General features: G+C 35.4%; 1 protein-coding gene across 1 annotated transcript; it reads right to left on the bottom strand.

The window, feature by feature from the left end:
• Window positions 1-12351: 12351 nt before the first annotated feature.
• Window positions 12352-13353, bottom strand: LOC101694263 (glyceraldehyde-3-phosphate dehydrogenase). The gene is given in 1 exon segment (NM_001310173.1): window positions 12352-13353. A coding segment is annotated over 1 exon segment (1002 nt).
• Window positions 13354-13591: the final 238 nt, after the last annotated feature.

Below are 13591 nucleotides of genomic sequence, written 5' to 3'. Positions count from 1 at the left end.
TACATAATTAATTGTGTTTTAAGATAAGAGGGATTTTTTAAAATCTTGGTCTCCCTAACTAAAATGTGAACTCTATGAAATCTAGGGGCCTAGAGCTTTGTCAGTGTTAGTCACTGACACATGAATTCTTGATACATAATATACAGTAAATATTTGTTGAATAAAAAAAGGAATTGATCAAGCAGTCAGTCAGTCAAAATGGCACAAGGGACTTTTACTATGTAATATGCCTCATAGGGCTTCAGGAGCTTTCATGTCTGGGCCAGAGTGAGATTTTCTGCCAAGGTGTACACACTCATTTGTAAATAATAAATATAGATATAATAAATACAAATAAAATAAATAAATAAACAAATAAAATAAATAAAAATAAAATTGTAAACAATAAATATAAACAAAAATACATCTATATAAACAATAAATAAACCTGCATTCTTGGTTTTGTCCAATACAATTTTATTCAATTACATTTATAAAGTATCCTTTAATAAGTAGTTTATTCAATCGATATACTTTTACTGAGCATCAATTATGAATACTTTGCTAAAAGCTGTACACTCCTTTAAAATTCTGAATGACTATTAGAGATCATTTATCTCTTTGTTGTTCACTGGCATGGTATCTGCCACATAGAGGTTGCTGATACATTTTTAATTCTCTTATTATACTTATTAGTAATGAAGTTACTTCAGGAAATACCAGTAGGTAAGATTGGGCAGATTACAAAAGGCTTTGTGCCTGAGCCAACCTTGACTCACAGCATGGAAAAGAAGCCTCCATTTTATGTCATTTGCCATAATATCGACAGTTTGAATTGCAATGAAATTCTATTGATGGGAAATTACGATCAAGGTACTTGACTATGGATGGCCATAGACTAAAATATGACTTGTTTTGGAGCCTAATGTCGCTTGCAGAAGACTACGGTGCAATAATCCATAGATCTGTTTGAGAATATATTAACAGAATTCTTTGAAAATCTAGGTTCTTTGATAAAGAAATTGCATAAGAGGCACCAAGGTGGCTCAGTTGGTTGAGCAACTAACTTTTGTTTCAGCTCAGGTCACAATCTCCTGGGTCCTGAGATCCAGCCCCTCACTGGGTTCCATGCTCAAAGTGGGGAGTCCACTTGAAGATTCTCTCCTTCTGCCCCTCCCCACACTCGCTTGCTTATGTGTGTGTGTACGTGCGCGCACGCCTGCGTGTGCACTCTCTCTCTCTCTCAAATACATAAATCTTTTTTTAAAAAAAGAAATTGCATAAACAAGGGAATCTTACAAACAACTAGAGAAAATTCAGATTCTCAGGAGCACGACAGCATTACTGTTAGAGGTACTATTAAATGTTCTTAGCTCCTGTACTTATACAGGACTTAAGGTTTGCTAGGAATCCTAAATTCAAATCTTTTGTCTTTAATGATTTTTTATCCCTTGCTTGTCTTACTAGTTACTGAGAGTTGGGTTTAAAATCTACTATTATGTATTTATGTATTTCTCCTCTTCTTTTTGTCAGATTTTGCTTTGTAATTTAAAGGATGATATTAGATGCATATAATTTAGGTTTATTATTTCTTCCTGATGAATTCACCCAATATTATGTCATTCTTGTTTTTGTTTTTACTGCTATCTCTTCATTAAGGTTTACTTTGACTAATATTATAAATTAGCTGATTCTTTTTTGGTTAGTGTATCTTTTTAATATTCTTTTGCTTTCAAATTTTATGCATCTTGTCATTTAAGGTGAATCTTTTCTAAGCAGCATATATTTGGATTTTGTTATTCAATTCAGTCTAACAAAATTATTATAAAAGGATACTGAAATTTTGTCAAATGCTTTTTAGCATCTATTTTCAACCTTCATTTTGTTCATGTAGTGTATCACATTTATTTATTTGCATATGTTAAACTGTCATCCTTACATCCTAGGGATAAATCCTACTTGACTATGATATATGATTCTTCTAATGTATTGTAGAATTCTTTTTGCTAGTATTTTGCTGAGGATTTTTGCATGTATGTACATCAGGGATATTGACTGTAATTTTCTTTTCTTGCAGTGTCTTATCTGACATTGGTATGACTGTAATGCTGGCCTCATAAAATGAAATTGGAAGTGCCTGCTCCTTTTCAGTTTTTTGGAAGAGTTTGAGAAGGACTGATGTTAGTTCTTTAAATGTTCGATACAATTGCACTACTGGGTGTTTACCCCAAAAATACAGATGCAGTGAAAAGAAGGGCCAGTGTTCATAGTAGCAATGGCCAAAATCGCTAAACTGTGGGAAAAGCTGAGATGCCCTTCAACAGATGAATGAATAAAGAAGATATGGTTCATATATACAATGGAATATTATGCAACCATCAGAAAGGATGAATACCCAAATTTGTATCAACATGGACAGGACAGGGGGAGATTATGCTGAGTGAAACAAGTCAAGCAGAGAAAGTCAATTGTCATATGGTTTCACTTACTTGTGGAACATAAGGAATAATATGGAGGACATGGAAGGAAAGGAAAAGTGAAGGGGGGGTTGGAGGGGGGAGATGAACCAAGAGAGACTATCAACTCTGAGAAACAAACTGAAGGTTTTGGAAGGGAGAGAGTGGGGGGATGGGTGAGCCTAGTGGTGGGTATTAAGGAGGGCATGTATTGCATGGAGCACTGGGTGTGGTGCATAAACAATGAATCTTGGGACACTGAAAAAATTAAATTAAATTAAATTAAAAAGAATTCATCCATGGAGCCAACTATGACTGGGCTTCACTTTGTCCGTAGGTGTTTTGATTATTGCTTCAATGTGTTTACCCTCTGACCACCTTCAAATTGGTTTGCTCCAATTTCCTATTTCTTCATAACTCAGTCATGGTTGGTTGCATGTTTCTAGGAATTTATCCATGTTTTCTAGGTTGTTTGCTGTCATATAACTATAGTTATTAATCTCCTGTGATCCTGTGTATTTCTGTGACGTCAGCTGTAATGTGTTCTCTTTTATTTGTAATTTTATTTGGGTCCTCTTTTTTTTTCTGAGTTAACTAAGGATTTCTCAATTTTATCTTTTCAAAAACCAATTCTTAGTTTCATTGATCTTTTCTATTTTGTGTCTAATCACTATTTCTGCTCTAATCTTTTTTATTTCTTTCCTTCTGCTAACTGAAGGCTTAATTTGTTCTTTTCCTAGCTCTGTGAGATGTAAAGTTATGTTGTTTATTGGAGATTTTTTTTCTTATATAGATTTCTATTGAATAAATTTCCCTCTAGAGCTGCTTTTCCCATATCCTGTGAGTTTTGATATGTTGCATTCTCATTTTTGTTTGTTTCAAGATACTTTTTGATGTCCCTTTTGATTGCTTCTTTTACTCATTGCTTGTTTAGGAGTGTGTTTAATTTTTACATATTTGTATTTTCCAATTTTCCTCCTGCTATTGACTTTTTTAGACTTTCATTGTCAAAAAAAAGATATTTTTTTGATTTCAACCTTCTTAACTTCATTATGTCCTGTTTTATGGTCCAACATATGATCTATCTTGAAGAATACTTTATATGTGCTTGAAAAGAATGTGCATTTTGCTGCTATTGGATGGAATGATATGCGGTGTCTGTTAGGTCCATTTGAAATACAATGTTCTTAAAATCTAATATTTCCATGCTGATTTTTTGTCTGGATGATCTATCCATTGCTGAGAGTAGGGGTACTGAAGTATCCTACTATTAATATATTGCTGTCTATTTCTCCTTTCAGTTTTGTTAATATTTTCTTTTAATACTGAAGTGTTCCAATGTTTGGGGCATACATATTTAGAATGATTTCTTTCTCAGCTTTACTGAGCTATAATTGAGATAGAATATTGTGTAAGTTTAAAGTGTATGACATGATGATTCAATATATGCATATTTTGCACAATGATGTGCACAATAGGGTTAGTTAATATATTCAACACCTCACGTAATTACAACTGTTTGTGTGTATGTATTAAGAAATTTTAAGGTTTATTCTCTTATATCAACTTTCAAATACACAGTATAGTATTGCTCTGTATCCCCATAACTTTTTCATCTTATAAAAGTTTTATTCTCTGACCATCTTCACCTGTTTTCCCCACATCACCCCCACTGGCCAGTAAGCAATCTATTCTCTGTTTCTATGAGTTTGCTTTTCTTTTAATTCCTATTGTTATATTTTCTTGATGAATTGACTCCCTTATCATTATACAGTGACCTTCTCTGTCTCTTGTAACCTGTTTTGACTGAAAGTCCATTTTGTTCACAGAAATATAGTCACCCCTGCTCTTTTTTGGTTACCATTTGCATGGAATATCTTCTATCCCTTCACTTTCATTCTATATGTGCCCATAATGCTGAAGTGAGCCTTTTGTAGGCAGTATACTGTTGGGTCTTATTTTCCTATTTCTGTTTTTTAATCTAAACATTTGGTACTGTGTCATTTGATTAGAGAATTTAATCTATTTACATTTAAAATAATTATTTATAAGTATAGACTTATTACTGTCATTTCATTCATTGTTTTCTGATTGTTTTGTAGTCCCTTTGTTCCTTTCTTCCTCTATTGCTATCTCCTTTATTATTTGTGTATTTTTTTTTTTTGGAGCAGTATGTTCAGGTTCTTTTTAGAGGTTTCTTCTTTGAGGTTATAAAGTGAGGTTTATATAAAACATCTCATTGTTATAACAGTCTATTTTTAAGTTATAGCAACTCCATTTCTATCACACACAAAAACTTAACATTTTTAGTCCCCTCTGCCATATTTTATGCAATTGACATCATATTTTCACCTTTTTAAATAAGTTATTGTGGTTGTGGTTATTTTTTAATACTTTTGTCTTTTCACTTTACATTAAAATTAAAAGTAATTTACATAGCACCATTACAACATCTGAATAGCATTCTGAAATTAATTATATATTCACCTTTAGCAGTGAGTTTAATACTTTCAGATTTTCATGTTGGACTTAGAATTCTTATTTTTTAACCTGAAGAGTTCTCTTCAGCATTTCTCGTAAGACAAGTCTTGTGGTAATGAACTCCCTTAGCTTACTATGTCAGTTTGCTAGGAATGTCTTTATTTCTCCTTCATTTCAGAAGGAAAGTTTTACTGGGTGTAACATTCTTTTTTTTTTTTAAGGTAAGTTTATATGTTTATGGGTATAGTATTCTTGACTGGCAGTTTTTTCTACAAGCACTTCAAATATCGTTTTACTTTTTCCTATGAGTGTTGGCACAACATATATTTTTCTATCCCTTCCAGGCTGTCAGTATTGTTTTATTTGAAGTGACTTTCTTGTATACAACAGATAGTGGAGTCACTTTTATTTTTTAAAGACTTCATTTATTTATTTGACAGAGAGAAATCAGAAGTAGGCAGAGAGGCAGGTGGAGAGAAAGGGGGAAGCAGGCTTCCATTGAGCGGAGAGCCAAATGTGGGGCTCGATCCCAAGACCCCGAGATCATGACCCAAGCCAAAGACAGAGGCTTAAACCACTGAGCCACCCAGGTGCCCTGGAGTCACATATTTTAATTTACTCTGAGAATCTCTGTCTTTTAATTGGTGTATTTAAACCATTTATATATAATAAACTTATTGGCATATTAAGATTTAAGTTGGCCATTTTGATTTTGTTTTGTTTTGTTAGTTGTTTCTATTTTTCATCCTTTTCCTGCCTTCCTGTGAATTAAATGAATCTTTTTTTCACTAGTTGCTATAGATATTTTGTTATATAAACATCTATATCAGTCTACAGGTACATTCATTTTAATAGTACACTGATCTTTCCTCTCTCCTTTTATTCTGCTATTGATAACATCCATTCATTTAAAAAATTTTAGTTCTTGTGCTTGTTCTCTCTAAAATTCCATGATTTTTAAATTTCTTCTATTTCTTTGCTATAGTTTCAATTTTTTTCCTGATCCTATTTTTACATTTGTTTCAAGTGTGTTTGTAATTGCTCATTGAGGCTTTTTTATGATAGCTGTTTTCAACTTTTTGTCAGATGATATAATTCTAACATGTCTGTCATCTCAATGTTGGCATCTCTTGATCTTTTTTTAATTCATTAAATTTTATTTCTCCCTGTTTCTTGGTATGACAAAAGGATTTTGACTGAAACATGAACATCTTGGTTAATATGTTTGAGACTCTGGATCTTATTTAAACTGGTTTAACTGGCTTTCTCTGTCACTCCATCAAGGAGAGGGTAAGATGCCCCCTTACTACTTCCAGCTGGATGAAGAAGTCCTTGTTACTGCTTGGCCTCTGTTGACAACGAGGTGGGGTGACTCTTTGTTACTGCTGAGCAAGGATTGAAGTCCCACATACTGTTAAGGTCTTTCCTGGTATATGAGTGCCTCTTTACTTTTCCCCTTGTGGCCTCCACTGACACAACGTAGAGAAGGTACAGCCTAATTACCACTGACTGGTTGGTAGTAAAAGTCCTGAGTATCCACTACAACCCCTCTGTCACCACCAAGGAGGGAAAAGAAGGCCATCTTATTACTGCCTAGTAGGGTGGAGGTCCAAGCTTCCCATGTGTTCCCACTGATACTATAACAGAGATGGATCTCATTACTGCCTGATGAAGATGAAAGTATTTACTTAGCCTTCTCTCTGATTCCCTGGAAATATGGTTGAAGTACTTCATTATCACCTGGCAAATATAGAAGTCTAGGTTCCCTACTCAGCACTCTTTCTGTCATAGGCCAGGGAGAGGACCAAAACTCTTACTCTTGTATTTGACTATTTTAGAGTACTTGTTTAGTTTTCTGTCATGCTTGGCTGTCACTTTCCTGGTCATTTGGCTCTAGAGAGTATGTTTCTGTTGGGGCTTTTTTAATCTGTACCCTGTGGCATTTGGGGTTGCCAGATTATTCAGCACGAAATTTAGGAACAAAAAGAAAACCCAAGGAACTCACCATCATATTGTACCTTGGGCTCCAAGGTACCTAGCTAGTCTATCACCTTTCAGACTCTTCTTATGATGGTCTTATATTAATTTCTAGGGTTTTTTGCTCAACTTAGTGGGAGGTAAAGGAAAAAGTATGTCTACTTCCTCCTCCTGGAAGCAGAAGACTTGATTCTATAGGTTTTTAAATAAAAATACTCCTTTTCAGAAATTTATTTCTTAATTTTTAGATAATTTTGTTTATAAAGGTAATAGAAATTTAATGTTTAACTCAACTTTCTCTTAGGTAATTTATAACATATAGGAAAATCATTTTAAAAATTGTATTTCCTTGAAGACTTGCTTCTCTTACTGTCCTGGTCTAGTATTACATTTAGCCTGAAATAATTCTGTTGTCCATAGACATCTTACCTGATCATCATAAAATCTCTTGTGTTTGAGATCATACTCCTTTAATGTTTTATATATCACTTTGTCATAACACATGCCATTTTTATTGAATATACACACATACACAGGCACACAAACAATCTGGAAAAATATAGAGAGAAAAAGGACCTTGAACCAATTATTTATACATATGTGTGTATGTGTGTATATATATATATATACACATATATATGAAGAAAAGTCAAATAAATGATCTCAATTTCCAACTTAAGAAACTAAAACAAACAAAAAAATACAAAAAAACATTAAACCAGAAGAATATATATAATGCCTATATAATAAAGTTTAAAGAGAAGTCCATATAGATTTAATAGTTAATTATACTATACTAAAAGTTTAAGGAAATATAATAGCCATTCTTTAAAAAAATCCCAAAACCAAAAATAAAAACAAAAAACTACTTTTGCAATGTGGAAGAGAAGGGAATGTATCTTTATTCATTCTATGAGACAAACACTGCCTGATACTCAAACTCTTGCATCTTTGGGTTAAGCAACAATTTCTGATACAACAACAAAAGCATGATCCCTATAAGAAAAAAATATTAATTGGACTATATTAAAATTACAAACTTCTACCCTTCTAAAGACAATGTGAATGTAATTAAAAGATAAGCCACAGACTAGGAAAAAAAATAAATCATAATCAAAATAAATCATGTCTCTGATAAAGGTCATGTATTCAGAATAAATAAAGAACTATCAAAACTTAGTAATAAGAAAATACATCCCTAGGGGCACCTGGGTGGCTCTGTTGGTTAAAGAAAATACATCCCAATAAAGGGAAAAATATTTGAATGAACATCTCCAATAAGACATATAGATGCCAAATAAATACATGAAAAAATGCTGAGTATCAGTAGTCACTAGGGAAATTCATATTAAAACCACAATGAGACTCTACTACATACCTATCAGAATAGATAAAATTTAAAAGAGTGACTATACCATAGGAAGTTTGGGTGAGAAGTAAAGGACTAGAACTTTCATATAACTGCTAACAGAAATTTAAAATGAAACAATCATTTGGAAAAGCAGTTTGTTAATTTCTTTAAATATTACTCATATACTTCCTATAGGATTCAATCATTCTATCACTAGTTAATTACCTTAAAGACATGACAGTATATATCTACACAAAGATTTATATATGAATATTCATAGCCTCTCCAAAAAGGGAAATAATCCAGGCCCATCAACAGAAGAATGGATAAACAAACTACATATGTCCATTCTATGGAATTCTATTCTGTAATAAAACAGAATGAATAACTGATGTATGTTACAACATGAGTAAATATCAAAATAATTTTCCCAAATAAAATAAGCCACACCAAATAAGTGTACATACTATGATTCCACTTATATAACATGTTTTAATTTAAAATTTATTTTATTTTGCTTTATTTTATTTTAAGGTTTTAATTTATTTATTTGACACAGAGAGAGATAGAAAGAGAGCACAATCAGGGAGACAGGGAGAAGCAGGCTCCCCGCTGAGCAAGGAACCTGATGTGATGCTCAATCCCAGGACCCTTGGGTTCATGACCTGAGCTGAAGGCAGCCACATAACCAACTGAGCCACCCAGGAGCTCCTTAAAAAAATTTTAAATCAGTGTTTATCTTATGAAGGGACATGGTTTAGCAGGAAGGAAGGTTTATAAAGAAGCAGAATAAAGATGCTCATTATCTTGGTTATTTCACAGTTATATACATATGTCAAAATTTATTGATTTGGACGCCTTCAATTGTATAGTTTATTGTATTTAAATTATATTTCAATTAACTGCTAAAAATATGACAAAAAATTTGGTCATACTGAGAAATTCTGAAGCTTGGACTGAACTGATAGACCACTAAGTAAGGAAAATATGAAGCAACGACTAACTGTAGGTAAAATATTTGATCAAGAAAGGAAATGAAATTCTGGTATATGTCACATGTCCCTGTAAATAATATCTATGTAATCATGATAATATTTTTTTTTTAAGATTTTATTTATTTATTTATTTCACAGACAGAGATCACAAGTCAGACAGAGATCAAAAGTAGACAGAGAGGCAGGCAGAGAGACAGAGGCGGAAGCAGGCTCCCTGCTGAGCAGAGAGACTGATGCGGGGCTGGATCCCAGGACTCTGGGATCATGACCTGAGCCAAAGGCAGAGGCTTCAACCCACTGAGCCACCCAGGCATCCAATCATGATAAGATTTTAACAATAAATATTGATTTAGCAAATTACCAGCTAACTGTATTGAAAGAATGGGGAAATAGTTTAAGAGGTTAATGGTATAAATGAGATAAAGTGTACTCTTGCAAATAAATATAAACTTCATAAATCAAGAAATAACAATATAGCTATGCTATGTAAATAGATGGAGATAAATGCCAGAAGAGATAGCCTAAATATTTGTAGGTAGTTTTGTCTGGGTTTAGAGAAGACAGGAGTCTACTTTTTATTATAAATTTTAAGATGTTACTTGAAATTTTTTTTTAATTATTACTAGCATTATTTCATTATAGAAAATAATTCCACCTGACATTATTGAAATTAAAATGTTCAGTACCTAAAGAGAGCAAACATTCAGGAAGGAGCTACATTGAATAATTCAATCCCTAAATGTCCTGGATAACTGAAATTTTATTACATTGCTTTAATTTTGCTCTTAGTAGATTTTAACACTTCAAAGGAGTGTTCTGAAATTTCTAATTCATTATAGAAGGTTTATAGAGTACTTAAGATCTTCAAAGCACTAAGAAATACAAAATAATGTCTTTCTATTCATGTTAGTGTATGAAGTTTCTCTATAGTTAGAAATAGGATATTTGAAAATTGGTGAATTGGTATAATGTGATCTATCAAAATATACGTCTGAGTTCAACTTATTAGATCTCTTATTGATATCACAGACATATGATTCCTATACATTTTAGGTTAAGCATGTATTTCATGTTAATAGAAATTTTTCTACATTTTAAGATTATTTTTTCCAACTGTACCACACACAAGAAATAGGAAAAAGAATGGAAATTATAAAGCCTGCGAAGATATAAAACCCTACAACTCAATACATAATATAGAATTGAGAAATAAATCTGACTTTTAAAAGCAAGTAAATTTTTAAAAATATAACAGACTTATTGATCTATTCTCAATACAACAGCACAGTTGAGGACTTGGATATTTATTATAAAAACATTTTGCAGACAGGACATTTTAACTACAGATTCAGCAAAGGTGTACAATGTAATTGAGTAGAAAATTAATAAATTAAGCAAGAAATTAGCTCATATAATAACACAACATATGCTTCTTCTATGTTAATCCTCTGTTCTAAATTCTTCTTTGAGGATATTTTCTAGTTCTTTTTCCCATGGTCCATGGTGCCTCAGTTTTAGCAATGTTAGTCATAATAAGCCTAATACAATGTTTTTTCCTAGTTTTCTCAAGTGACAACAAAAATTATTTACTTAGTAATACAATAATTTAGCAGCATTCCAAGTATTCCCAAAGTAAATATATGGATTTTAGACTTAAACTTTATTTTTGGAACTTGCATTGAATGGCATCAGAAAAAGAAATATGACTATGGATAAATAAGTATTTAGCCTCAAAATACGAGTTTCCTAGAGCTACCTGTTGTTCTGGCTATTGGCAATGCAGATACATCCAGAGCAGTATTTGTTTGAATTCAATTTATTAATTTCTTAGGCTGAGCTCTTTGCTGAGATACTTGCACACAACTCAAATACTTTCATAGAATTGAAGGGCTTAAGGGGCATCTGCATGTCTTAGTCAGTTAAGCATTCAACTCCTGATTTTGGCTTGGATCATGATCTTACGGGTCCTGAGATTGAGCTCCTCATGGGCTCTGCATTCAGTGGGGAGTCTGCTTAAATATTCTCTCCCTCTGCCCCTCCTCCAACTTGTGCCAGCAAGAATGCATGTACATACTCTTTCTTTCAAATAAATAAATCTTCTTAAAAAAAAAAAGAACTTAAGGACTTGAAGGAAACTTGACAGTCACTGAGTCCACCTACTACCAAAATAATGTCATATTGCCTCAGAATATTAATACATAAGAACAAGTCCCTCTCTTTGTTGCTAAACTCAGCATATACTTTTTCAGTATTTGACTTGCTAAAACACCCAGTAGGGCCAGTCACTGTTGCCTGTCCCAATCCTCTTTTCAAAGTATAGAAAATGGCTTTCAAGGCCCTTGGTTATCTTTCTAATTTCATATTTCCCTACTAAATCACCTTTTTGACTCTAGAAAAAAATGAATACATCTTGCTCAAGCATGCCTTCAGAGTGTTCTCTCTTGCTTGAACTCTAGCTGTTGCAGATTGACTTCCCTGAGTCGAAGATAAAGATTGGTGCGCATAAGTTTACTAAAGAGAGCTCTCAAGATGAATACCTGGGGAAGGGAAAGGGGATGGAGTGTAGGGAGGGGGAGTTTTTACTTGAGAGAACTTATAAGGTTAGTAGGATGAAGTGCAGGGCCCTGCAGCTGTGGCTTTGAGGCCACAACTACTGTTTGTTCCTCTTCTCCGCTACCTATTCTAGGTTCCCTTTATTCTCATCTAGCACTTCTACTAGCCTTGATGGCTTTCCTGGTAGTAATCTAGACTCAAATTCCTGAGGAGCTGAGTCCCTTGTTGCCAATGGACTTCTGTTTCCACAACTGCTTTGCTTTTCCACTTATCATCAAAAGTGGACAAAGGGGGACACCTGGGTGGCTCAGTTAGTTAAGCGGCTGCCTTCAGTTCAAGTCTTTTTTTTTTTTGGCTGGGTACAGTATACTTTATTGATGGTACATGACAAGGTAGGGCTCCCCAAGCCCCTCCCCTTCTTCAGGGGGTCTGGGATGGAAACAGTGGAGGTTGGGAGATTCTCAGTGTTTTAGGGGATAAGTTGGGGCAGGGATTCCCCAGCAGCTGAGGGCCTCTCTCTTCCTCTTGCTCTGGCTGGGGCTGGTGGTTCAGGGGGCTCTTATTCCTTGGAGGCCATGTGGACCATAAGGTCCACCACCCGGTTGCTGTAGCCAAATTCATTGTCATACCAGGAAATGAGCTTGACAAAGTGGTCATTGAGAGCAATGCCAGCCCCAGCATCGAAGGTAGAGGAGTGGGTGTCACTGTTGAAGTCGCAGGAGACAACCTGGTCCTCAGTATACCCCAGGATGCCCTTAAGGGGGCCCTCTGATGCCTGCTTCACCACCTTCTTGATGTCATCATATTTGGCAGCTTTCTCCAGGCGGCAGGTCAGATCCACAACAGACACGTTGGGGGTGGGGACACGGAAGGCCATGCCAGTGAGCTTCCCATTCAGCTCAGGGATGACCTTGCCTACAGCCTTGGCTGCACCAGTGGAAGCAGGGATGATGTTCTGGGCAGCCCCTCGGCCGTCACGCCACAGCTTCCCAGAGGGGCCGTCCACAGTCTTCTGGGTGGCAGTGATGGCATGGACGGTGGTCATGAGTCCCTCCACAATGCCAAAGTTGTCATGGATGACCTTGGCCAGAGGAGCCAAGCAGTTGGTGGTACAGGAGGCATTGCTGACAATCTTGAGGGAGTTGTCATACTTCTCATGGTTCACACCCATCACGAACATGGGGGCATCAGCAGAAGGAGCAGAGATGATGACTCTCTTGGCCCCGCCCTTCAAGTGAGCCCCAGCCTTCTCCATGGTGGTGAAGACCCCAGTGGACTCCACAACATACTCAGCACCAGCATCGCCCCATTTGATGTTGGCGGGATCTCGCTCCTGGAAGATGGAGATGGACTTCCCATTGATGACAAGCTTCCCGTTCTCAGCCTTGACTGTGCCGTTGAATTTACCGTGGGTAGAATCATACTGGAACATGTAGACCATGTAGTTGAGATCAATGAAAGGGTCATTGATGGCGACAATATCCACTTTACCAGAGTTAAAAGCAGCCCTGGTGACCAGGCGCCCAATACGGCCAAATCCGTTCACTCCGACCTTCACCATCGTGTCTCGGCACGCGGCTGGCACTGCACCTGAAGATGCGGCTGTCTGTCGAATGGGGAAGAGCAGAGAGCCTTGATCCTGGCATCCTGGGATCGAGTCCCACATCGGGTTCCTTGCTCGGCAGGGAACCTGCTTCTCCCTCTGCCTCTGCCTGCCACTCTGTCTGCCTGTGTTCAATCAATCTCACTCACTCTCTCTCTCTGACAAATAAATAATTAAAATCTTAAAAAAAAAAAAA

The sequence above is a fragment of the Mustela putorius genome, unplaced genomic scaffold, assembly GCF_011764305.1.
Source record: "Mustela putorius furo isolate JIRA1106 unplaced genomic scaffold, ASM1176430v1.1 tig00000854_pilon_pilon_pilon, whole genome shotgun sequence".
NCBI lineage: Eukaryota > Metazoa > Chordata > Mammalia > Carnivora > Mustelidae > Mustela > Mustela putorius.
Note: the sequence above shows the minus strand (reverse complement) of the source record. Positions and strands in the feature narration are given on the sequence as shown.